This window comes from Mus caroli, unplaced genomic scaffold, assembly GCF_978045245.1.
Source record: "Mus caroli unplaced genomic scaffold, Mus_caroli_1 scaffold_11, whole genome shotgun sequence".
NCBI lineage: Eukaryota > Metazoa > Chordata > Mammalia > Rodentia > Muridae > Mus > Mus caroli.
This window is the reverse complement of record NW_028227266.1, coordinates 95,089,751-95,114,742: the sequence shown is the minus strand read 5'-3', so window position 1 is coordinate 95,114,742 and position 24,992 is coordinate 95,089,751. Positions and strand designations below refer to the sequence as shown.

The window sequence follows — 24,992 nt, the reverse complement described above, 5'->3', positions numbered from 1 at the left end:
ACTATTATGGATGTCAACAAGTGTTTGCTGACAGGAGCCTGATATAGCTGTCCCCTGGGAGGCTCTGCCAGAGCCTGACAAATACAAAGGCAGATGCTCACAGCCAACATTGGACCAAGCACGGGTTCCCGATGGAGAGGTTAGAGAAAGGTCTGAAGGAGCTGAAGGGGTTTACAGTCCCATAGAAGGAACAACAATATCAACAAACAAGACCCTCCTGAGCTCCCAGGAATGAAATCACCAACCAAAGAGTTGGAGGGACCCACAGCCCCAGTTGCATATGTAGAAGAGGATGGCCTTGTCAGACATCAATGAGAAGAGAGGCCCTTGATCCTGTGAAGGCTTGATGCCCCAGTGTAGGGGAATGCCAGGCTGGGGAAGGGACAGTGGGTGGGGGGAAGGGGGAGTGAGTTGTGGAAAACCCTCATAGGAGCAGGGGGAGGGGGGATGGGATAGGGGGTTTTCAGAGGTGAAACCAGGAAAGGGGATAACACTCAAAATGTAAATAAAGAAAATATCTAAGAAAAAAAAAAAAAGAACAGCAACAACAACCAAAACATGTGATGTGAAATTTTAGATGAAATGTTCAAGTTCCTTTGCAAAATAAATGTTAGAATTAGGAAAATCGGCCCTGAATTATTAGAGAAAGTAAATAAAAATCACCATGATTTACCACTTCATGTCCAGAATGTGAAACTATAAGGACAAACAGGGCTGGAAGGAACTTGGTGGTAGATTGTATCTTTATCATGCAGAGCCATGCAGTCAATCACTAGTACCAAATTGGGGTGGGGAGGATGTTTAAAAAAAAACAAAAACCAGAAGCCTCATCATTGCTTAGGAGGATTGTACAATAGTATAGTCATTGTAATAACCATTTGGCACTTAAAAAAAAAATCCAAGTTTTACTCCAACAAAGCTAAAAATATGTTTATAAAACAAAACGTTTATAAAAATTTTTTAAAGTTATTTATTATATATAGGTACACTATAGCTGACTTCAGACACACCAGAAGAGGGCGTCAGATCTTATTACAGGTGGTTGTGAGCCACCATGTGGTTGCTGGGATATGAACTCAGGACCTTTGGTAAGAGCAGTCAGTGCTCTTACCGGCTGAGCCATCTCATCAGCCCATAAAAATGTTTAAAAGTAGTATCATTCAAAATAACCCAAAATCCTATGTGTACCAACTGATGAATGGATGAAACTGTGGTACATTTATAAAGTGAAAGGAATTGGTACAAATTGAGAAATTTCAAATCTGAAATGTTCCAAAATCTGAAAATTTCTAAGCACTGACATAATGCCAAAAGTGTAAAATTCAATACCCGAGCTCATGTGACAGGCCACAGTCAAAGCATAGGTTATATTAAACTAGCCTGGGTACCTTGGATACAGCTGTATATAACGATACATAAACCTTATGTTTAGATGTGGGTTCCATTTTTCAAGTAACAAACTTAACTATAAAAAGTACTAAAGAATGCCCCCTGGTGAAGCCAGTACTGAGTCTCTAAATTGCTGCATTCTGTGTGAAGATTTAACAAGTGAGTGAGAGGTTCAGTCAGGGATCTGTTAGTATGGCTAGCATACCTGTAATATAGCCTTCTAAAGCTTTTGGAACCAGGGATTTTGCGATTTTCAGATCCTCCAGAGAGCATTTGCCTGACTCCAGACCAAAGGACATTCCCATCCGCTTCAGTACCTCTATGTCGTCATGGATCTCAAAGGTGTTATCAAAATTAAAAAGGTATTCAAATCTGCGAAACAGAGCAGGTACAAGGGGTGAGTGAGGTCAAGGTGCCAGACAGTGAGTTGCCCTAGATCACATGCACACACACACACACACACACACACACACACACACACACACACACCAACCACCCCTAAACACATCATCAGTTTGTCTTTAAGAAATAAAGGAGGTATGAGGGTTTTGGTGCTACAGAGAAACTCTGAAAGATTTTATATCCTGTGCTTTGTTTAATTTACTTTTTGTGGTGCAAGGAAGCAACCCAAGGCCTTATGATTGCTCGACCTTCTGAACTATACCCCAGCCTTTTCTGCACTTAAATAATGGAACAAGAGCCTAAGCTCAGCCGCCATAAAGAGCACTTAGAACAGCAGCAGGGCACACGGCCATTCTCAAGCAAAGTCCTCATAACCTTTCCAGGTCAGCTGGCCACACAAGTCCACTAGAGCCCGGGTAATGTTACACGAGGGGAGAGAGAAACTCTGTCCTAGAGACAGTACTCTCCAAAGTTGTCTACAGCTTTGCTATAGAGAAAAGCCTTTCTAACTTGGTATGTATCTCTAACAGATTGGTTGATTAGCCTTGAGGAACCATTTTGGATGCTTAATTCATTTTCCTGAGTCACAGGCTAGACACAGCATACTTCTGTCAAGCATAAAGACCTTTCTTTTAAGATGGGTTGTACCACACTGCACTTGAACTCCTGGACTCAAGAGATCCTTCTAGATAGTTGGGACTTGAGGCCCTTGTGCTAAACATACTTGAATTAAATGGAAGACATTTTTAACAAACCAAACCCAGTTAAATCCTGTCTTGAGGAGCTAAAGAATAAATCTTAAGTCAGTGTCACAGGGCTGAGCAGAGTGGATTGTGCTTGAAATACCATCACTTGGAAGCCTAAGGCAGGATATTCTTGTGAGTTTATAGCCACCTTAGGTTTCATGAGTTTTAGTGCAGCCTAGGCTACAGAGTGAGAATCTGTCACAAGCAAATAAAAATTACCACATAAAAAGTACATAGCACCAATCAGAACTTCCTTGAAAGGTAGTCAGTTCTGATGTCTAGCTATACAGAACAACAATCAAGAAGCAAAGATAGGGACAGCAAGAAATAGCTGAAACTTGATCCCCAGGACATACTCTGTGGAAGGACAGAACTAACTGACTTCCAGTTCAGGCCTCAAGTAGTGAGTTTTACCTTGTTATGGAATTCTCTAGTAAAATCATGTGAAGTTGAGCCTTCATCTTACTACATCTTACACCAAGAAAAATCTATAACTTGAAGCAAAATGCTAAGTGTGTGAGTCTGAATAAAATACATTACCAAGCTTAAAGTTCATCTGAAGTGGGTACCTCGCCAAAGGGATGATTTCAGGCATCCCTTACATACAATGCAGATGGCTTTGTAAACTTAATTTCACTGTGGGAAAGCCTCCTGGCTAATTAAGGGTAAGATTGCTTCACAAAGCAATTGACAGACAAGATTAGTGACCTACCTCAAACAACAAGCGTGTACAAGCTGTTCATGAATGGATGCCAGGCAAGGCGTGAGTCAGCGACCACCCAAGGCACAGAACCAAAATAGATTCTAGCCTCGGTGAGCAGTGCCCATAATCTGCAAAGGTCAATGGTTCCCAATTTTCCTGACACTCTTTATTTTTTAATTTTTATTATTTAAATTGTTTTTGAGACAAGTCTCTTACGCAGTTCTCCTGGTTGATCAATGCTGACCAATTCATTCCAATCCTGTGCTCAACCTCCTGAGGTTATGTGCTACACGCTCAGCTGCTGAAGCCCTTCAACCTAAGAAGGTAATTTCATATTCTCTCCTAAAAGAAGAGACTAACTTTAGAAAGTAATTGCTGTGATGTGTTTACAGTGTGACATTTATAGGTCACTTCCAAAGATGTTAACCGTTTTGAAGACTTTGGTGTTAGGATGTTAGTTAGCAGTCCTTCCTGACATAGGTTTCTGTAGTTGGTGGCTGTGAATAATAATCTTGACACCTAACATTTTACTGGGCTAGATATTGTGTGAATTTATCTCTAGCTTTTATAAATTATAAAGTAAATAACTGATTTTAATTTTTTAGTTCTTGAATCCATTCTATTTATTTATTTATTTAATGCATATATGTAGCTATCTTCAGACACACCAGAAGAGGGCATCAGATCCCATTACTGATGGTTGTGAGCCACCATGTGGTTGCTGGGAATAGAACTGAGGACCTCTGGAAGAGCAGCCAGTGCTCTTAACCACTGAGCCATCTCTCTAGCCCAGTGTTGAATTCCTAAACACTATTTTAGTGTACATGTACCATGGAACACACGCAGAGGTCAATGAACAACTTTTTAGAGTTGGTTGTCTCCTCCTACAATGTGGGTTTTGAGATTAGACTCAGGACATTAGGCTTGGCAGCAAACACCTTTTTCTATTGAGTTATCTTGCTGGCCCTAACTTTTTTTTTTTTTTGTGGAGGAAGCAATGAGATCTCAAGAGAGGCTAAGAAATGTAAAGAATGAAAGCCACTGATCCCTAAGAACAGCAGCTCACACTTATAAAACGATGCAATGAACAGGACTGTTGAAAAGTATTCTCTCAGTCATCCTCCGAGGGCAGAGAGGTAAGAGAGCTGGTCCTCCTCCACCCTGCTCCACAGAGCAGGCAGAACTGCAGCTCTAATCCACAGCCGGACTCTGTCTCATCCTCTGTGGACCTCTAACTTCCGCCAGAAGGAAGGGTAAGATAGAATGAACGCTCTACTCTGAAAAGTACTACCTCTTACTTGCTAAAGTGAATGGTGTCAATTATTTAAATTGTTAAAAATATTTTCAAAGCTCCTCTGTCACTTTCCACTTATCTTTTTATGACAAGTTTTCTCACTGAACCTGATGCTTGCCGTCTGAGTTAGGCTGGCTGGCCGGCAAGGCCTGGCGAACCTGTCTTTGTTATCATTATCCTCACCCACCCTACCCTACAGCTAGGGCTATAGCAAGCCTGGGACACCAGCTTTTTTTTTTTTTTTGGTTTTTCGAGACAGGGTTTCTCTGTGTAGCCCTGGCTGTCCTGGCACTCACTTTGTAGACCAGGCTGGCCTTGAACTCAGAAATCCGCCTGCCTCTGCCTCCCGAGTGCTGGGATTAAAGGCATGCGCCACCACGCCCGGCTATGGGACACCAGCTTTTATGTGGGCGAGGGGGATCCACACTCAGGACTCCATGCTTGTGGGGTAAGCACTTTACGCACTGTACCTTCTCCCCAGCCTAAACCAGGAGTTTACTGTTCACGTAGTCAGTAATAAGCAAACGCAGCAGGTGCTATGGCCCACACCTTTTAATCTGAGCACATGGAGGGGTGGAAGGAAGATGAAGTCAATGAGGCCCCTTTTTTATTTTATTTTTATTTTATTTTATTTTTTGCTTTATTTTGAGACAGGGTTTCTCTGTGTAGCCCTGACTGTCCTGGAACTCGCTTTGTAGACCAGGCTGGCCTCAAACTCACAGAGCTCTGCCTGCCTCTGCCTCCCAAGTGCTGGGATCAAAGGCGTGAGCCACCACTATCAGGCAAGACCTCATCTTCAAAGAACAAAATAAACAACAAATAGAAGCTTATTTAAGTATGGCACAATAAAATGAAGCAGTTGATTTAACACCACGTATTGGTCTGATATATTTTCATAATAATCTATAACATGTAACTCACCAATGAACCATTTTCCTCCTGTGCCCTTAGCGATGGTCTTACTTACTGCGGTTACTTGCTCAGTTACCACACTGTCACAGGCAAGTCGGACATGGAGGAAGGGTCTGTGAAGGATGGAGCTCACTCCAACTGAAAACGCATTTCACATAACCCATGGAAGCCATTCTTAAAGGGCTGCATGCAGTGGAGTGCACCATCCTTACACGGGAGAACAGTAACGGAAGGCCAGCCCTTGCCCTCCCCGGTCCCCAACTCACTTGTCACTGGAGATGCTGCAGTCTATGACTGTTTTCCTGCTTGTATTAATGATTATAAATGGCAGCTGAATGGTGGAATTCACAGCTGGAGGGCCCTGGTTTTGTTGTTCATTTTGTCGATTTCTCTGTACCAGGTTTTTAAAAGCAATTTGCTGTAATGTTCAATAAACAAATGAGGTCATTTAAAATATGAAAAAGTGACTTGGAATTTAAATGAATTAACATAATACATTTAAAAAAATCTATTTCAAAATTAGAGTATTTAAACAGGTGGCCTGGTCTGTACTACTGAATAGAAAAGTTAAACATGATAAAAGATTATGATGGTTAAATTCAATAAACATATTTCAAGGGTAAAACACATATGTTGTGTTTGTTTCTTTTTCAAGACAGGATTTCTGTGTTAACAGCCTTGGCTGCCTTGAAATTCACTTTGTGGACCAGGTTGGCCTCAAACCCACATACAGAGATTCTCCTGCCTCTGCCACCTGAATGCTGGGATTAAAGACGTGTACCACCACACGTAGCAAAACACATATATTTTGATGATGTCTAACTAACTACTGTAGCCTCTGGTTTCCATCTCCCAGAGAAACAGGCCCTCAGAAATACGGGAGAACCCGCAGCACAGGCAACAGTTCTTTTCAGAATGATCCCAAGGAAGCTTTGGTTTGATTCATCTCATATAGCATCCTAAACTTAGGGTTAAATACACCTCATCTATAGTATCTAGCCCAGGGATATACACAACTCCTTAAAACCAGAGAATTTAAAAATGATAGCTGGGACACTCAGACGGTCACAGCACCAGTCTAGCTAGCTGCAGGCTGGAGGCTAGGCTTCAAGCCCTTGCCAACTGTGCACCAAATCTCTACCATAGGTTTCTAAGGTTTACATATCTCAGGAGCTTCTCTGGGTACCGTTAGAATCCAGCCCAAGCCTCCATTTACTGAAGCTTGGGCTTACCGCACACAACAGAACACTGTGCACTGTCCATGCCCTCACACCATGCAACAACGAACAATCACCTCAGTCAACACAACTCTCTGACATGAACTGCAGTGTTTTTACTCTATAGAGTTGTCTACTCTTATAGACAATATAATCAATTATGGAAAACAAAGACTTGTAATATTTTTCTACCATCATCCCTTGGCATGTAAATATACAATTAGTTTATTTTTGGATTAAATTGTGTTACAATGCTTGATTTTAAAAACTGTTGCTTGGGTTGGATATGGTGGTACACATCTGAAATTCCAGCAGTTGGGAGGCAGGGGCGGGCAGATTTATGTGAGTTTGAGGCTAGTCTGGTCTACATAAATAAGTTGCAGGACAGCCAGAGGCTATGTAGAGAGACCCTGTCTCAAAACAGTAACAACAACAAAAAGTTTCTCGAGATAAAAAAAAAAAAAAATCATTACATTAATTTTGGCTTGCGATTAGGGTAGAATTTTAACAGTTTTTCTAATATCAGAAAACATATTTCTATCATCTTGTATGACGTATTTGTACAAAGTGGCATTCTCTGAAAATTATAAAATCAAAATGACAATCAACTCTGAAAGATGTTGAAGATACTTTCTGACCTGCAATATCAGATACTTACCAATTCTGCCAAATTTACCTCTTTAAAATAATAAAATTTATTATTGTTGTATGTGTGTGAGGTCATAGGGTACCTTTGGGGGGTTGGTCCTCTTCTTGGTACCTTATGTGGTATTCTAGGAAGTGAACTCCGTTTGCCAGAGTTACGATCAAAATGTCTTTACCTACTAGCCATCATGGTGGCCTCAAATTTGATGTAAAAATAAAGAGTAACATTTACCACCTGTATGCAAATATGCTTTTGTCTTTAGTAAAAAGTAAAATTATTTTTAATGAAGAATAAAATACTTTGAAATAAAATTTCTTTATGGTTTATTATCAACAAAATTTTGATTTGTATACAAATATACTCACATCATATACAGGCTCCTCATACTAGAAGGGGTCACTTAATGGAAGGACCTGAACATCTTGGGAGCTGTTTGGATACTCTACCCAACCTTGTGGCCCCCATGCTGTGGGGGAGCCTCAATATATGGAGGAATATAAATGGGAATAAGGAGAGTCCTTACGTACTTACGACTGACTCACTGTTAGACAGCATCAAACTTGTAGATGATGATGAAAGCAGTGGGAACAAAGGTAATTTAGTCTTTTTTATTTTTATTTTTTTTTGCATGCTGGAGATTGAACTAAAGGCCCGTTCTCACTAGGCAAGAACTCTACCACTGAGCTATATCCCTAGCCTAATATTGTTATTTTAATAATAAAAATAAAATTACCTCCCATGTACTGTGGACTGACTTCCTTATTTGTGGCCCCTTTTCTGACTCCCTTTGGCTTTTTGTTCTTTTCAGACTCAATACCATCTGTTCCAGAAGCTTAAGATTAAGTGTATCCCGTATAGGAACAGGTTAAGGCAGGAAAAGACAGTTATATATATGTAAAAGTAACATATGAGCCATCTATACATATAATGTAGTCAACTACTTATCTCAACTGTCAGCTTGACGAGAATCACCATGAGATGGACTTCTGGGCATGCCTGTGTGGGACTGTCTTGATAATATTAAGTGAGGTGGCATTCTGGTTATTTTCTGTTGCTGTGATAAAATATTCTGACCATAAACAACTCAGGGAAGGAAAGGGTTCATTTCAAGCTCACTGGGTGAACTCAACAGGAACTCTGAAGCAGAAACCTTGGGAGACTGTTTGTTAGTTTGTTTGCAGATCCACATTTAGCATTCTTCGACAGCCCAGAGACTGGTCCAGGGAATGGTGCCATCTGTAGCTACATCATTAACAACCAAGACAATTCCTAACAGACTTGCCATCTGATCTGGGCAATCTTGAAAACTTGATAGTTAAACCTAACTAGGGCATGTGAGAAGAGTGACTAATAGTTAACTTACGTCATAAAACAATGAGCTATGACACTAAGAAAAACCAAGCCAGTTCAGCTATAACAATTAACGTACAGGGACAACTTGGATAATTTATTTCCTATGATTACTCTGTAAATCTCATTTAATAAAAGGAATAAAAATGAAACATTAAGAGAAATTAAGTTGCATGTCTACAGAAAACCCGCAGTTACTGTTTTTAATAATAGTTTGAGTTTCATTTATTGTCTGAAGTTACCTAATTCTATAAAATGCACCAGGCTACCCTCAGGTTAAAATCTATAAATGTTTGGCTTGAGAGAAAGTAGAAGAAAAAAATTAAGACTTACAAACTATGGGCATATTTCTGGTATAAAGATAAGCGAAGGACAAGAAATACTCAACCTCATTCTTTGTGCTAGGCACTGAAACATTTGAAAGCCCTGTTTTATTTTGTTATTGAATAGGATAGGGTCTCATGGCCTTGAACCCGCTATGTATATGACTTTGAACTTCTGATTCTACTGTTTCTACTTCCCAAGTGCTAGGGCTACAGGTATGTACCACTGAACCTGGGTTTTATAATGCTGGGGGCTGAGCCCAGAGCTTTGTGCATGGCAAAAGCTAAGCAAGCGCTCTACTAGCTGCACCCTGTCTGGCAGTCCTTCTGTGTGAGGACATTCCTGTCTCGCATTGCTCTCTCTAACACAGGGATGGTTACAGCCATGTCCTTAGAACTGACATCCCTTGCAGACAGATGCCCACTAGCTGCACTACAGACTTTTCTTCTCTGATGATCCTTGGGACAACGGCCATTTTTCTCCCCATTAGATAACTTTTGTCACACCAGCAGTGGCTTTAAGCCATTCTTTACTGAGGAGCCATCCTCTCTGTGTCTGATACTCTTTTTGCAAGAAGATAGATGGCAAACCAAGTGTTTTTTGGGATGAGGGTATCAAAAACACGCGGTCTGGGACAAAAGGGTGATATGGCCCTACATAATCGAACTACAGGAGAGAACTAGGAGATGGCATGAGCCTGAGCCACCAGCAGTGCAGAAATCCCTCTACCTGAACTAGCCCCTCCTGGGACAGATTAAACAGTACTAACTGTCCTCTGTGAACAGGCTGGAGATGCCCCTCCAGGTGGACTAGGGAATTCAGGTAGGGGAAGGGAACCCACCACCCAAGACTTCGCTGTCTTTTCTCCTCCTTCATGTTACACATCGGATAAAATGGCTGTAAGAGTCCTCTGAAGTTGCTACTTGACTGCCTTCACAACGGGCAGAATTAGATTCTCAGACACTTAAGACAGAAAAGGTTCTGATAGTCCCAATAACTCCTGGATGCTAGTTAAAAAAAAATTAGATGCCTTAGCCAGGCATAGCACTCTGGAGGGAGAGGCAGGTAGATGTCTGAGTTTGAGGCCTGCCTAGTCTCCATAGTAAGTTCCAGGGCTATATAAAGTGATCGGGTCTTAAAAACAACAAACAAACAAACAAAAAACAAACAAAAACTGGCCCAACTCTGCATGAGAGGGAGGATGATCTAACATTCCTATTCAACTTTCTTTTATTTTCAAGACTATCTGAACTGGCCCACAATTGTCCTGCTCCTTTGTCAGCCTCTGTGGTTTGGCTCTGCACCTCTGAAATCAAGAGAGCCACTACCCAGCCCTATAGCTCTATCACCGGAGTCTTGCTGCTGACAACTCAAGACTATAGGTCACCTAAAAAAAAAAAACCACAGGGCATATTTGCCTCTTCAGAGCAGCATGCTGCTGGCGCTCCAGCACCCCAGCAGTAAGGCAGACACACAGCCTGATACCTGAGTCTTCTTTTCTTCAAACCCACATATTCTTCTAACTTGGCAGTCCTGCTACCCTACCCATCGTACCATAGAGGAACTCAAGAAGACGACCTTGAGTCCTCTAGCGTGGTTCCCTTGCAGGAGAAGAGGGGAAACTTAGACCCACCTATGTTTACAGAGCCTTCTTGTTAGCAGAACTTAAAAGATATCAAAAGGGGAATTAGGTAGTTTCCCTGAGAATCTTGGTCAGTGTATACAGACATCATAGCATCTAAACAGCCTTTACAGCATGGCCTGGAGAGAGTTCATGCTCATTTCAGACAAGACCTTGACCTTGGAAGAAGAAAGATAAAGGGCCAAGAGTGGCTGGTAATGACTACTATATGGCCCAGATCCAAGATGCACAGGACCAAGTTCCCACAGGAGTCCAGGAGGTCTCTCTGAGTGATCCATCCAGAGACTCCTGTGGTCACTGGAAGAGAAAGCAATTTATCATACTTGAGAGGATTTAAGGAAAGTGGAGATCAAATCCATAATTACTGTTAGTGAAGGCCATTTGCCAGAGAGAAGCAAACCTCCTTGTATACTCCAGAGGGGAAAGAAGACATAAGAAAACGTACTAATGTAGCACTGGAATGCTGGAGGACAAGGTCCTCCTGAAAGACAAATTCGTCACCCAACCATCCCCAGATATCCATAGAAAACTTCAAACCCTGGTGGCTAGGCGAAGAGCCTGGACCAATCTGTCTAGACTACTATCTTAGTGTTTTACAAACAGAACCTGGAAAGGGAGGAGTCAGAGGACAAATGGCAATAACCTCCTGGCTGCTAGGAGAGCTACCCGAGGAAGGCCCATCCTGAAATACCCCTCTAGAACAGGCTTCCTCTGCGGCCAGCCAGGGTAAGACTGGAGTTATGTCTCACTCCTTCCTCAACCCTTTCCCAACTGCTGAGGCAATTCCTGGAGGGTGAGATGGTCCTCAAGAGCTTGGAAGCAGCTCTCCATCCGAGCATGGACGGGTCCTCTGGAGACTCCCCTCTCCAGAACCAACTTGAGGAGCCCCACATAACTTTATAAAATGACACACCATGAACTTCCTAGTGGATACAGAAACCCGAGGCTTCATGTTGCCCTTTTCTCCAGGTCCCCAGTCCCAGAAAACAGCCAGTTCAGGGGCAAATTGGGCCAGCTCTGGAGATGTATTTACACAGCTGCCAGCCTGTCGATGGAGAAGCCTTCCTTTCCAAAACTCGTTCTTCATTTTGCCTCCTCTTTGTGGAAGAAATAATTTCTCTCAGCATGAAGTGGGACTTGTTCTGCCTATGATAGGGAACCTATATCTGCCTCTGGTGGAAGACAATACACAACATGAAGAGATTATAGAGGTCAGGCCAAAAAGGCTTGCCAGTTCTGATACATCTGAAAGAACCCATCTTAGGGATAAAACAACAAACAGCAAAACTCCTCCATAGTTTGACTTCTGGGTAAGAGTGAACCTGCAAAGGGAGCTGCTGCACCCAAGGTGGGGACTTGGGAGTTAGGGATAAGGGTAAATGTGACAGATGGAAAGCCAGAAGGGCTGAGCAGTCACGATCAGTGAGCAACAACTTGTGTGGCTGTTGATATTCTTCCAGGTACTATCTGATGACACTGCAACTATCAAACACACTGGCTTTAGGAGCAAACAGGCAGAGAAAAATATGCCAAATCTTTACCTGAAGGAGAAGTTCTTGTAGCTGGGCTCTCTTCTGCTTTATCCGTTCTATCCGCCTCTGCTTCTCTATCTTTAAAACGTAAGTTATAAAAACAAACAAATCTTTAAATCGTTTTTTTAAACATTTATTTTTACTTTATGAGTGTTTTACCTCCATGTGTGTCTATGCACCATATGTATGCCTGATGTCTGGTTTCCTTGGAAGCTAGACGAGGGCATTAGATCCCCTGGAGTTATAGATGGTTCTAAGCCACCATGTGGGTGTCAGGAACTAAACCCTGGTCCTCTGTAAGAGCATCAAGTGCTCTCAGCCACCAAGCCACCTCTCCCGCCCCCAAAGAGAATCTAAAATAAAGTTGTTCTTTCACCTTTTGCTGTTGTGTTTTTGAGACAGGGTCTCCCTCTGTTGCTCATGCTAGGCTCAAACCCAACATCTTCTTGCCAACCTTTGCTTCATTTCTTCTTTGACATATCAAGTAAATAGCCTTTCTCTTCTGCTTCAGCCATATTTCCTGTTTGCTCCTCTCTCCTCTGGTCTATACTATGAGTCCTTTTTCATAGTTCTACTAACCATTACCGCCCTTTGTATTACTTAAAAGTCATGTGAACATCTATCTGTGGGACACTGCGGTAAGAATAAAGGCTAAGCCCTCCCTGCCAGTTATGCCCACACCCATCCTTTCTCTAATGTGCCTCTCTGACCTACTTAGCTCAGACCATATCCAATCCTTCCTTCTCTGTTCCATTTCCCCCTTCTACCAGGTATATTTTATCTAAAAAATCTTTTTTGAGACACAGTGTTACTATGTTACTCAAACCTGACAGGATCTTGTGATCCTCCTGCCTCCACCTTCTAAGTGCTGGGATTACAGGTGCAGACTGTTGGACCCAGCATTCTAAAAATAGCTTCCCACTGTTTCCTGACCAGGCCTACGCTGCCTAACATTCAGAAATGAGTGTATCACTTCTCTACAGCTATGTATCTTGGCCATATTTAGCTATAAGCACACTTTCTTGTGCCTGTCTTGGTCCATGAAACAAATGCCCTCTCCACCCTTAAGCATTTGAGAAATTTCTGTTCTCCTCTCCCCTTCTTCCATCCCTGCTTTTCATAGCCATGCCTTCTCTCTGCCTCCTCCTTAGATAGAATCTAGGGCCCCATTCATACATGGTAAGAGCTCTACCACAGAGTTGTTACCTTGAGCCCAGATTAAATCACATTTTTGACAACTTTTCTACTTTTCATCTCCTTTAATAAAGCAACTGTTTCTTAGGGTCTTGATTTTAGTGTTAAACTTTGTCTTTTCTGTAGTTAAGGACATGGTAATGTTAGTAGATTTTAGTTTATGGGTCTTTAGTATCAGCTTAATATTATTGATAATGTAATTAAAATGATGTTCAAATTTTACTTAGGAAAAAGAGAAGGGAGACACTTCTACTGTAGCACATAAAAACACTACCCTGTAGCCTTTGATGAATGTCTTTTTTTTCTGTCATTAACAACAACAACAACAATTCTAGGTTGGGTGGAGTACTGAGTAAAATTTGAAACCAACTGTAATTATCTCCATGAGCCACTGTTAACCTCAATCTTAACAGTAAAATTACAACAAACCAAGTTAGAAACACTGGGACAGGAAACACTCATTTAAGGACATTTTTCTACAGTGTTTAAAATTAACCAAGCTAAAATGCTTTTACATATTGTTCTAGAATTAATGAAGGCCACATATGCCCCTTCACTTACTAACAGTGAGTCAAAGGTAGATCTAACTTCCATAGTTATCGTTAGGATATTGAATAAGCAACACAGGAAACAAGCCACCAGCTTGAGCTATTGTTTGGATAAAATAGATTTACTTTGCATCAAAATAATTAATCAAGTAAGATTAGATTTTCAGGGCAATGGTAGCGCACGCCTTTGATCCCAGCACTTGGGAGGCAGAGGCAGGTGGATTTCTGAGTTCGAGGCCAGCCTGGTCTACAAAGTGAGTTCTAGGATAGCCAGGGAAACACTCGAAAAGCAAAACAAAAAATTAGATTTGTTAGATAACCTACCAAAATTCATTGGCAGATACTTAGATTTATATTAGAATAAGAGGGTTGGAGAGATGGCTCAGCGGTTAAGAGCACTGACTACTCTTCCAGAGGTCCTGAGTTTGATTTCCAGCAACCACATGGTGGCTCACAGCCATCTATAATGGAATTGATGCCCTCTTCTGGTATTCATATACATAAAATAAATAAATTCTTTAAAATGAAAGGAGATAAACTAGGACGAAATGAAGATCCTTTCTAAGAAACGACACAAATGAAACCCATTCATTTAACTTTGTTGTTGATCTTGTGTTGGTTTTTTGTTGCTGGTCTGTTTGAGACAGGGCATATACTTAGCGTAGCTTTGAACCAAATAACTGAGATGCTCTTGACCCTTGACCCTCCTCCTGCTTCCTAGGTGCCGGGATTAGAGGTGTATGTCATCATCACCTTCATGCCCAAACCACTCATTGACATTTTGTTCCTCAGTTCCAGGTTTTGTAAAATAAACTGTGAACTGTATCTCCAAAACTCCTCCAGCTCAAAATTTTCCAGAGTCTAAAGTAATGTTAAAGTAAAGCAAACATGAACAACTAGGGACATTTTAACATCACATAATTATATTTCTAAATGAAAATGTTTTGCATGCAAAACCGAGCTAACTATCCAGGAGCGCTCCTCCTTACTTCCAGGTTCTGGCATTCCTGAGCAGAATTGGTAGGCAGGCCAATCCACTTGATTTCTTTTTTTTCCTTTGAAATTATGTTCATCGCCATTAGCACATTTAAAGCATCATAAACTCTTCGTCTAATGTTCTTCTGATCATAAGCCTGCTAAAAAATGTTTTTATTAAGTGGTGAATTTTAAAGGTTATCTTTCACATGCTGTTGATATTAATAATAATATCTCCCAAGTATGGAAAAAATTCTATGCCCAGTGAAAACAACTTCAGAATTTAATATGTAACTAAGACACTTGTAAACTTTTTTTTTTTTTGGTTTTTCGAGACAGGGTTTCTCTGTATAGCCCTGGCTGTCCTGGAACTCACTTTGTAGACCAGGCTGGCCTCGAACTCAGAAATCCGCCTGCCTCTGCCTCCCGAGTGCTGGGATTAAAGGTGTGCGCCACCACGCCCGGCCTGTAAACTTTTTTTTTTTTTTTTTTTTTTTTTGGTTTTTCGAGACAGGGTTTCTCTCTGTGTAGCCCTGGCTGTCCTGGCACTCACTTTGTAGACCAGGCTGGCCTCGAACTCAGAAATCCGCCTGCCTCTGCCTCCCGAGTGCTGGGATTAAAGGCGTGCGCCACCACGCCCGGCGTAAACTTTTTTTTTTATACATCTTTACTTGTGTGTGTATTTGGGGAGGGGGCGGTGAACATAAGTTCTTGCCATATTGTCTATGTAGAGTTCCAAAGACCACTGTGGAAGGAAGCCCAGTGTCTTTTTCCATCACACGAATCCTGTGACTGACCTCAGGCCATCAGGCTTGGTAGTAAAATGCCTTTGTCAGCTTAGGTATCTAAGCCGTTCTGAAGACACTTTTCATTTATTTGTCTATTTATTTTTTTTAGATTGTTCTGAGGGTTGAAGCACAGGCCTCATGCGTGCTAAAAGAGTGTTCTACCACTGGGTTGTATCTCTAGCACTGAAGCCACCTTTAACACAAATAACCTCAGAAACAAACATTATACTACCACTAGACTGACAAAAAAACTACAGGGTTTTCTTGGGTGGGAGAAGAGGACTAAAAATGGAAGCGTGGAGAGGTAGAAAACATAAAGATGTGGGTAAGTTTCAGCTGCATAAAAAGTTCTTTTAAGAAGTCCACGATAGGGGGCTGGAGAGATGGCTCAGCAGTTAAGAGCACTGACTACTCTTCCAGAGGTCCTGAGTTCAATTCCCAGCAACCACATGGTGGCTCATAACCATCTGTAATGGGATCTGATGCCCTCTTCTGGTGTGTCTGAAGACAGCGACAGTGTACTCATATAAATAAAATAAATAAATATTAAAAAAAAAGTAGTTCAAGATATGTAAAAATTAATATCTACAACAAATGTACACATAGAGAGGTAAAGTATTCAAAGTGCCTGCATTATTTGGAAGAACTTTATACTTTAAAACCATCAGGGTCTAGGGAGATGGCTGAGTAGGTAAGTGCTTGCGAGAACCTGTATCTGGATCCCTATCACCCACGTAAGAGTTAACTGCAGCAAGCATCTGCAGCCCCAATACAAGGGCGGTGAAGACATGTAGACCCTAGGTGTTTACTGGCCTCCCAAGCTAGCCAATCATTAGGCTTCAAGTCTAGTGAGAAACCCAGGCTTCATGTGAGGATGCCAGGAATGGTACTGTCTTTCATCCCAGCACTTGGGAGGCAGAAGCAGGTGGTGCTCTATGAGTTCAAGGGCAGTCTGGTCTGCGCGGTGATTTCAGGCCAGTCAGACATGCAAACTGAGACCCTATCTATAAACAAACAAACACACAAGAGGGCAATGGATTCCATTACAGATGGTTGTCAGACACCACGTGGTTGCTGGTTGCTGAATGAAGGTCCTCTGGAAGAACAGTAAGTGCTCTTAACCACTGAGCCATCTCTCCAGCCCAAGACTTTATTGAATGAATAAATTTACAGTGATTTTTGTCATGAGGTTCTTATCTTGTTGTACATAGGAAGTTCTTAACAACAAAACAAATCAATTAAATGTGATAATAAAGGATAGTGGGGACCACTGAGCCCAATGAAATATAAAATAAAATCTAAATCAATAAAAAGTTTAAATTAAGCCGGGCATTGGTGTCGCACGCCTTTAATCCCAGCACTCGGGAGGCAGAGGCAGGCGGATTTCTGAGTTCGAGGCCAGCCTGGTCTACAGAGTGAGTTCCAGGACAGCCAGGGCTACACAGAGAAACCCTGTCTCGAAAAACCAAAAAAAGTTTAAATTATGGAACTGAATATAAATATTGTATTCTTGACATTGTAGGGTTCATTTAACATTATTTTCTGGGTAAAATCCTAGGATTCTGAACTTTTCTATTTTTGTTTATTTGAAATGGCAGTGTGTGTGGGGGGGGGGGAAGGGGAGGGAGTCTCATTATGCAGCCCAGGTTAGCCTTGTGCTCATTATACTGCAAGCTGGCTTCAATCTCCTAAGTGCCCCAAAATTTACATGACCTCAATATTATAATTTAAAAATATTGCCAGACTTGGGCAGTGGTAGCACACACTTTTAATCCTAGCACTTGGGAGGCAGAGGCAGGTAGATCTCTGAGTTTAAGGCTAGCCTGGTCTACAAAGCAAGTTCCAGGATAGCCAGGGCTAAACAGAGAAATCTTGACTTGAAAAAACAAAAAAGTTTATCTTTGTGGGCTACTGACACGCACCAGCAGTGTAAAGCATTTCCCATGTGCTCCTGATGACCTCAGGTGAAGGTGGAAGGAGGAGGCTGATCCCACAACATTGTTCTCTAACCTCTACAAATGTGTCATGGTATGCATGTGCCCACAAGTATCACATACACAAACATACAAATAAATAGGGAACTCTCACTTAAAGGATTTCCAAGTGTCCAGATATCTCACATCTATGACACAAACCAATAGATATACTGAACACAGGAATCATACTCTGTGCATAATCCATGATCCACTTACCGAATCAGCTGCCAGATGGTTACTTGAGTTGGTAAACTCAGATACCAGCTCATCAGCTACCTCATTGTATGACGTTGTGCCTTTCCGCTGAACTTTCTCACACACCTTCATGGAAAAATGTCTCAAGCCTTTCCCATTTTTATCTCCTTTTTTGCTTCGTTTACTAGAAGAGAAAAAGATTGATGAAAAAAATTAATATTCTATTATACTTAGAGACTTCCTCTACAAAACTATGTAAAAAAAGCCAGAAGATAATCACTTTGTTTCTGTTACAAATGAAGAAAATTTAAACTGAATGGAGGAATGTTTTCAAATTTAATTTTTATCTTAAGAACTTAACAATACATAGAATGCTTTTCTATAATTTCATTCATTTAGTAAGCAAGTATTGACAAAATTATTGCTCTATGCCAGTCACTATTAGATACTGGAAACAAATCTGTAAAAAGCTATAGTAACTCTACCTCCTAGAGATTATATGATAGTTAATACTTATCTTTTCTTTGACATTAAAACTATCACGATCTTTAATCCCAGCACTTGGGAGGCAGAGGCAGGCGGATTTCTGAGTTCGAGGCCAGCCTGGTCTACAAAGTGAGTTCCAGGACAGCCAGGGCTACACAGAGAAACCCTGTCTCGAAAAACCAAAGAAAAAAAAAAAAAAAAAAAAAACTATCACGATCTCGGTTCTTACCTATTAAAACTTGAGGGGTCAGTTTAGTTCTAATAATATACGAGCATCAAACACACACACACACACACACACACACACACACACACACACACACACACACAGAAACTGTCTTAGGGACCAGAAATATAACAATGCCAGTGAAATTCTTTTCCTCAATGAGTCTTAGAGCATGATGATAAAACACATAACGAAAGGTAAAAGTGCCAGGCCACAGTTATTGCAATGCTTTGTGGGAAGTGTGAAGATGGACAGCTATTCTAACCTGCAGGAAGATGACTTGCAGGGAGAGTCACCGACATTGAGCAAAGGCCAAAGGAAGGATGTGAGTCGAGCTTTAGTCAGGAGAAGCAGCAGAAATACAGAACGGAGAAAACAGAATACACAAAACAAGCAGGGCAGAGTCAGCCAGTACAGCATGCGAGGTGAGCCATGACGGAAACAATGAAGACCAGGCTGTGCCTTAACAACGAGGCAAACGAGTCTGACTTCATCGCATCATGTTCATCAGCATAATCTGACTTATTAACAAATTATTTACATGTTCTGTGTTATGTACAAAAAAGGCACTAACCATGTTCTTTCAAAAAGACATTTTCCTTCGTTTCCCTACATTCCTGCTGTGATTGTCAACTTGACTACATCTATAATTAACTAAAACCCAAGCTGCTAGTTTTCTTTTCTAATTTTTATTTCTTCAAACAGGGTCTCACTAGGTATCTCTGGCTAGTTTGGAACTCACTACATGGGGAAGGCTAGCCTCAAACTCATAAAGATCCAGTTCCATCTGCCTTCAGATTTTTCCTCCCTCCCTCTCTCCCTCTCTCCCTCCCTCTATTTGTTTTGTTTTTTTGAGACAGGGTTTCTCTGTGTAACAGCTTTGGTGACGTGGAATTCACTCTGTAGACCAGGCTAACCTTGAACTCAAGAGATCCACCTGCTTCTGCCTCCCATGTGTTGGGATCAAAGGTGTGCACCATCTTGCCCAGATCATTGGGATTTTCTTTTTTTTTTTTTTTTTTTTTTTTTTTTTTTTTTTTTTTTTTGGTTTTCGAGACAGGGTTTCTCTGTATAGCACTGGCTGTCCTGGAACTCACTTTGTAGACCAGGCTGGCCTCGAACTCAGAAATCCGCCTGCCTCTGCCTCCTGAGTGCTGGGATTAAAGGCGTGCACCACCACGCCCGGCACATTGGGATTTTCTTAATCAGACTATTTGAAACAAAGAGATTCACCATAATTCTCAGCCATACATTCTGGTGGCAGCCCAGATAAAGAACATGCAATAAGGAAATTCTGCCTTTTGCCTTCTTATCCTTGTTCTCACTGGCGAGCTCATCTGTCCTATGGCTGAGGCATTCCTTCAATAGTTTTAGATCCAATTCCTTCAGGATTTCAACATTCACCAAAGACCAGGAACCTTCCAGAACTCCAGCTCCAGACTGGAGGGACTCACAGACTGAATTACTATTCTTCTTGGCTTTTTCCACTATGAAACAGCCATTGCTGGACTACCCAGACCACACCCTATAAACCAGTCTAAATTGCTTTTTAGTGTGTGTGTATTCTTTCAAGTACTTCTGTTCCTTTAGAGAACAATAACGAATACAATTAGGAAAGGCTCATTAATGGATCCCAAAGTACAGGCACTGTATCTTACAGGCTACTTTTAAAATGGAGTGAAACCACTAAGTGGTTTTGAGTTGCACAGTGAGATACTTACTGACTTAGGCAAAAACTCTTGTGTTAAAGTGGAAGGTAAATTTATGGGAAAATAGGAGGTGAAAGAAAAGTCAGCTAAGAAGCCTACTACAACAGCTGAGCTGATGACGTGGAACTGGGTCAGTGGAAGGGAAGAGGAACAGACAGAACTGCAAAACTTGAAAGGCAAAAAGCAGTAAAACAAAGAATCTGATTGACATGGAAAGAAAGAAACAGAAATAGCAAAGCCTGAATTGAGGGTTTAAGTAGTAGTAGGCACACTCTGAGGGGCTGGTGAGAGGGCTCAATAGATAAAGGTGTTTGTCTCCAAGTCCAATGACCCCAGTTAGACCTGGAACCCAAACAGGAAAATAACTGATTCCATTAAATTGTCCTCTGACTTACATAATTGTTTAGTGGCATATGCACACCAACACTGATAAACACGAAATCAATCAATCAGTCAATCAATCAATGTAATTTTGAAAATGTTAGGGCTAGAGAGATGACTCAGCAGTTTCCAGCATCCACATCATGCAGCCCATAGCCACCCCAACTCCAGTTCTAGGAGATCCAATGCTCTCTCTGGCCTTCAAGAGCACCCACATGTATGTGACACACAAGCGCGCACACACACACATGCATATACACACACATGCATACACACACACATACACACACAGAGCCAAGCACAATGACACAAATGACACATACCTGTAATACTAACACTTGGGAGGCTCAAAAATGAAAAGCAAAGAGAAACACACACACCCCAAAACACACACACAAAACCAAAAAATATAAAACCACCAACAAAACAGTCCCCCCAAACCCTTATTTCATTAGGTAGGAGTGTGTGTGAGAGAGTCTAGGATAGTTAGGTAGGTCCTCTGCCATTACAGAGGACCCAGTTTGGTTTCTAGCATCTACTTGGTAGCTTACAACCATCTGTTAAACTCCAGCACCAGGAAATCTGATGTCTTTTCGGCACAGAATGTGTGTGTGTGTGTAGGCAAAACACTCATATGCATAAAAGTAAATACATCTAAGGAAACTTTTAATATTTATGGGTATATGCATGAATTCCTATTCAGTACATACTTACAACACTAATAACTCAGGGTTTATCTATATTTAGTTTTATAGATAGTGCCAACTTCCAAAAATTATTGTGATAATTTGTACTGCCTTCAGTAGCACAGGAGCAATTTAGGTGCTTCATATTCTTGCAGAAATCAATAGTGTCTTTTTCCTGGTAGCGATTTGGTAGATACAATGAGTACTACATTATGATTTTCACTTGTTTTTAATTTTTTTTACTGACTAATGCTAATGAGTATTTTTTAGTAAGTTCGTTAACTATTTCTATTTGTTGCTAGAATAAGATTCTATTATTTTATTTTTTCCGTTAAGGAAAGGGTCTCACACTAGCCCAGGCTGGCTTACAATTCCCTAAGAGTTAGGGGTGTTGTAAAAAGCACTGGCAAGGCTTTATTAATGGAACAATCATCTTATCAGGTCAATGGACCCTGAAATGACAACTCACATTTTAATACACTGTAATACTAATATGGTACCCAGTACAGCAGGCAGCATGTTGTTTTGAACTTAGGCTTATATAAGGGCTCTAAACCAATAGCTCTTTTCTTTTTTTCCCCACTAGTGCTGAGAATGGAACTGGGACTAATTAACATCATACAGAGCTGCACTACTGAGTCATATTCCCAGCTTTTTAACTGACAGTCCTTAATGCCAGAGGTAACTGACTTGAGAGATATTTATACATTATGTGCTTCTGATACACAACCAGGAAGGAGAATCACGCACTGATATTCTAAGGAAAGATGACCTCATGCCCTGAAAAGTGGCTAGGGAAGTGTTTACTATGATCTAGAACTATTTGAAAGCAAAGCAAAACAAAACAAACAAACTGAAAAAAAATCTCAACAACTGTTTAAAAGTTTGGATAAGTTAGGGTACTATGGAATGCACTCGCTTTGGAAGAACACTGTCTTTGCCAAAACTAGAGAGGGGCCTAAATGACAAATGTCACAAGCTATCTAACGAAACTGCAAATAAGAGAATTGAAAATCTCAGTGTAGAATGAAATGATGGTAGAAACTAAATAAAGTTAAAACTGCAAAGGCAACGCCCCTCTTTCCGTAGTGGAATCTGAAACAAAGCACGCTGCTACTCACCTTTCTGAAAAGTCAGGGTCTATAAATTCTCTAGCTCGTTTTCTATCACTAAAAAGACAAAAAGACAGCTTAGCACAACACATAACACAACTCTACTTCTTAAATAATCTATTATAAACTGTCTCACTCTACACTGAATGTACACAAAAGAAAACTTATTTTCACCATGAGATAAAGATATGACAATATAATAATACAAAATTGGCATAAGTTCAATGAATACTTGGGGAGAAAAACAGTATAGATTTACAAATTACTCTTTATAAAACTGTTTTGTCTTTATAGTATATGAATTGAATGTACGTCTGTCAATGCGTATATGACAATGAAGCATGAAGCACTTGACAGGGCTATTACTGCAATGGAGCGTAGCCTTGAAACGAGGTGGCTTTTACAGTTTGTTTGTTCCACACTCACAGGCTGGAACCCAAGCAGTACGTCACCAAGTATTTAACTCCTCAAGTAATAAAACTTCAACAGTGATAAAAATAAGGTTTGGAGTATTCCTTTAATATTTTCCTTTCACCCTTTTAATTTTTATTTATGTGTATGTGTGTGTCTATGTGTGTCTAAGCCACAGGGATGTGGGTGCCCACAGAGGCTAGAAGGTAGTGTCAGATGTCTTGGAGTTAGGTGGTTATGAGCCATACGATGTGGGTGCTAGGAACCAAACTGTGACTTTGTAAGAACACGTGTTCTTAAGGACTTAGCCTCCTCTTCAGCTTTGCTTTTCCTTCTTGCAAGCTTCTACTCTATCCCCAAACTCCACCCCTGTGAGAGAGACATGGTTTTCCTATGTGACCCAGGCTGCCCCCAGGAGCTCTCATTTTGCCTCTCTGGTTATCTTGCCTCAGTCTCCCCAGTTCTGGGATTACTGCAATGCACTCCTGTTAATTACCTTTTATAGAAGATAGGGTGCCTAGGAAACAGAGAAGAAAGGCTAGCAGAAAGCATTTCATAAACAAAGATGAAAAGGGGTTTGGTAGGAATGGTGGTAAAATGGTAACAAAAGAAATATTGCCTATATTTATTTTTTAAAAAATCAAGGGAGGTTTTCATGAAAATGTTAATACATTTGTCCTCTTTTCCTAGTTTCTTTCCTGAATTTTAGGAAAGTTGAAGGAACACTCGTGAGTGAAACCAACACTGAACACAACTCCTTCCTCATGTATCAAAACAATGTAAAATTCATTTTTATATCTCCAAAGCAGCTAAATATTATGATCATAAAAGTAGTCCTATTTTAGAATTTTAAAGTCAGGAGATCTAGTTATAAGTTAAATTGTTTTTCTCAGCTTACACATGGTTGTACTCATTTGACATGCTGGTACCTGCCTATGGGCAACTCCAGGCTGGAGGCAAGCTTGGGCTACAGACTGAGCCTGATTATAATTGGTGATTTTAAAGCAATATATTAGTTTGTAAGGATCTAAACCAGTTGGGTATCAGAACAATTAACTGTAATCTCAATGTTCAAAAGGCTGAGGCGGAAGGGTCCCTAAGCGTTCAATGGCAGTTGCACTATGTATCATGTACCAGCTTAGCCAGAGTTATATCCCAAGACTCTGTCTCAACCAGCAAAACCCAGCAACCTCTGAGCAACCTGAAATCCCAGAGGTGCAGGCAGTCTGACCAGGACACCATCTTAAGACCTCCCAAAACAAAATAAATAAATCCCCCTCCCAAAACCAACCAATAGAACTAGATTAACAAAACAAGAGAACACAGGGCTGGAGAAAAGGCTCAGAGTATAAGACACTTGCCATGCAAGCCCAAGGACCACACCCTAGCACACACATAAAAGGTATGTCTTTAGGGTGACCTGCCTGTAATTCCAGCATTTACTCTAGAGGCCAAGTTAGGGGATTATTGGGGCAAAATGGTGAGGTAGATTAGCCAAATCAGCAAGGTGACTTCAAGAAAAAACTACCCCTTAGTAAATACAATGGCAAGCAATCAATGTAGACACCCCGTGTTAACCTCTGGCCTTCATATGTGTATACGCACACACATGTATATTCACAAATACATATGCTCATGCAAACATGAACACATACATCACACACACAGACACAAAACTTTGAAAAAAGAACTTCTGGCTGGGCAGTGGTGGCTCATGCCTTTAATCCCAGTAACTCAAGTGGCATAGGCAGGCAGATTTCTGAGTTTGAGGCCAGCCTGGTCTACAAAGTGAGTTCCAGGACAGCCAGGGCTACACAGAGAAACCCTGTCTCGGAAAACCAAAAAAACAAAACCAAAAAAAAAAAAAAAAACCTTCTGGAGAGACAGCTCTGCTGTTAAAGAGTCCATGCAGATCTCTTAGGGACCGCAGTTCCCTAGTTTCCTGCATCTGCGTTGGGTGGATCACAAGCGCCTGTAACTCCAGTTCCAGGGAGCCAATGCTGTTTTCTAGACTCAGCAGGCACCTGTACCCTTGGTCACATACTCCACTCCCTACATACACACATATACATAATAAAAATCTCTGGGCTGGTGAGATGGCAGATAGAGAGGCAAGATGGAGAAACTAAGCTTGCTCTCTAGGACTCA

General features: G+C 41.1%; 1 protein-coding gene across 12 annotated transcripts in view; it reads right to left on the bottom strand.

Moving 5' to 3' along the window:
• Positions 1-24,992, bottom strand: part of Tfdp2 (transcription factor Dp-2) — a 119,597-nt gene that overhangs the window by 6,042 nt on the left and 88,563 nt on the right. For 9 of the 12 annotated variants that reach the window (XM_085827915.1, XM_085827919.1, XM_085827914.1 and 6 more), the window contains 6 exons: positions 22,443-22,490; positions 17,855-18,017; positions 14,889-15,035; positions 12,167-12,235; positions 5,713-5,864; positions 1,595-1,761 (listed from right to left, as the gene is read on the bottom strand). In XM_085827915.1, the coding sequence (XP_085684041.1) occupies positions 1,595-1,761; positions 5,713-5,864; positions 12,167-12,235; positions 14,889-15,035; positions 17,855-18,017; positions 22,443-22,490 (746 nt within the window). The remainder of the gene's footprint in view (positions 1-1,594; positions 1,762-5,712; positions 5,865-12,166; positions 12,236-14,888; positions 15,036-17,854; positions 18,018-22,442; positions 22,491-24,992) is intronic. The other 3 variants (XM_085827916.1, XM_085827917.1, XM_085827918.1) reach the window with 3 other exon arrangements.